This window comes from Arachis ipaensis, chromosome B05 (genome assembly GCF_000816755.2).
Source record: "Arachis ipaensis cultivar K30076 chromosome B05, Araip1.1, whole genome shotgun sequence".
NCBI lineage: Eukaryota > Viridiplantae > Streptophyta > Magnoliopsida > Fabales > Fabaceae > Arachis > Arachis ipaensis.
In genome coordinates this window covers 144,460,348-144,461,896 of record NC_029789.2, presented here as the reverse complement: position 1 = coordinate 144,461,896, position 1,549 = coordinate 144,460,348, and the positions used below count along the sequence as shown (strand labels likewise).

Here is a 1,549-nt window from a genome sequence, read left to right as displayed (position 1 = left end):
AGGGAGGGAGGGAGGGAGGAGAACAACCATCGCTTTCTGCAACTCGCTCCCTTCCCTCCAAAACCCTCTAAACTTTCTAAACTTCCAATATGAACTCACTTTTCATTGTTTTTCACGTTATCCTGCTTGCATCCTCGGTTCATCTCACGAATGCCTCTTATGAATATTTTAAACTTGCCCTTGTTTGGCCAACAACCTTTACTCGTATCCGTGCACCTGGAAGGATGATGACAAACCTCCCACAGCATTTCACAATACACGGTCTTTGGCCTACAAATTTCTCGCTTCCTTGGCCAGAAAATTGTGCTGATAAAAAGCCGGAGTATCATTTTGACCAAAATTTGATGGTGAGTTAATTAATTAGACTTTTATCTATTTTCATTTATCTTGTTACATAATAAATTAATTATTAATTATTTTTATGATTTATTTTCGTAGACAGCGACATTGCAACGTCAGTTACGCTTAGACCATTATTGGCCAAGTCTACAACCACGAAAATCGAATATGGATTTTTGGACGGAGCAATGGGAAAAACACGGATCGTGTAGCGCTGAAAGGTTTGCTCAATCTAAATATTTTGGAGAGGCTGTATCTATTACAAATAATTTGGACATTCTAGCCGAATTTAAGAATGTTGGAATAATTCCAGATGGAACTCAAACTTATAGTCGCATTGACATTGTCAATGCAATAAAAAAAATTTTGGCAACAAAAAAGACCAAGACTAATCAAGTTGAACCCGAACTTGTGTGCGACCAAGATCAGAGTGATGTGTTATTGTCCGAGATTCGTCTCTGCCTTGATGCTAATTTAGCAGGATATATTCGATGTCCTATTAATAGATCCCCAGGTGTTAAGTTATGCAAAACAAATTCCAATTCCATTATAATACCTGTGTAATGTTTGTTTGAATCCAAATATTATTATTATTATGTGTGAAAAATTGAGATCAATTATTGATTTCCCATAAAAAAATATGCTTGTATTCAGTTGATCTGTGTAATGTCTGTTTGAATCCAAATATTATTATTATTATTATTAAGTGTGAAAAATTAGGATCAATATTCATTCCCTATAAATAAATATGCTTGTATTCAATTGATCTATGCTCTTTAGGCGTGATTTGTATTCTTTTTCTTCTTATTCTCTTTTTGATTATCTGAAATTTCTTTATTATAATTAAAACTTATTTTAAACATTCAAAATAAAATTCAATCATATTAACTATTACAATTTTTTTATACAATTTAAAAAATGTTAGACACAAAAATATACTAAAAAAAACATGTGAGAATTGTTAAGAATCAAAGATGTTATGTTCTTATTATAACAAGTTGTATATGTATCATGTATCGTTATTAAAATTTATTAAATGTATATTATAGTAATAGTAATACATATGAAATTAATCAAAATAATAAGTATTTTATTTCATAGAAATAAAAGACAGTTTAGACCAAAAAAATTATGTACCAAATTTCTCAATCCTTTTCATATTTATAATTTATAATTTCCTTAAAAGAGAAGGAAAATAAAAGAAGAAAAT

General features: G+C 30.1%; 1 protein-coding gene across 1 annotated transcript; it reads left to right on the top strand.

The window, feature by feature from the left end:
- Positions 7–968, top strand: LOC107642190 (ribonuclease S-7-like). The gene is made up of 2 exons (XM_016345492.2): positions 7–347; positions 439–968. The coding sequence occupies exons 1-2, from the start codon at positions 90–92 to the stop codon at positions 901–903; spliced, it is 723 nt and encodes a 240-aa protein (XP_016200978.1). The 5' UTR covers positions 7–89; the 3' UTR covers positions 904–968.

Coding starts and splice junctions, on each gene's coding strand:
- LOC107642190 (XM_016345492.2), top strand. CDS start 90: ATGAACTCACTTTTCATTGTTTTTCACGTTATCCTGCTTGCATCCTCG. Junction 348..438: donor ATTTTGACCAAAATTTGATG/GTGAGTTAATTA, acceptor TTATTTTCGTAG/ACAGCGACATTGCAACGTCA.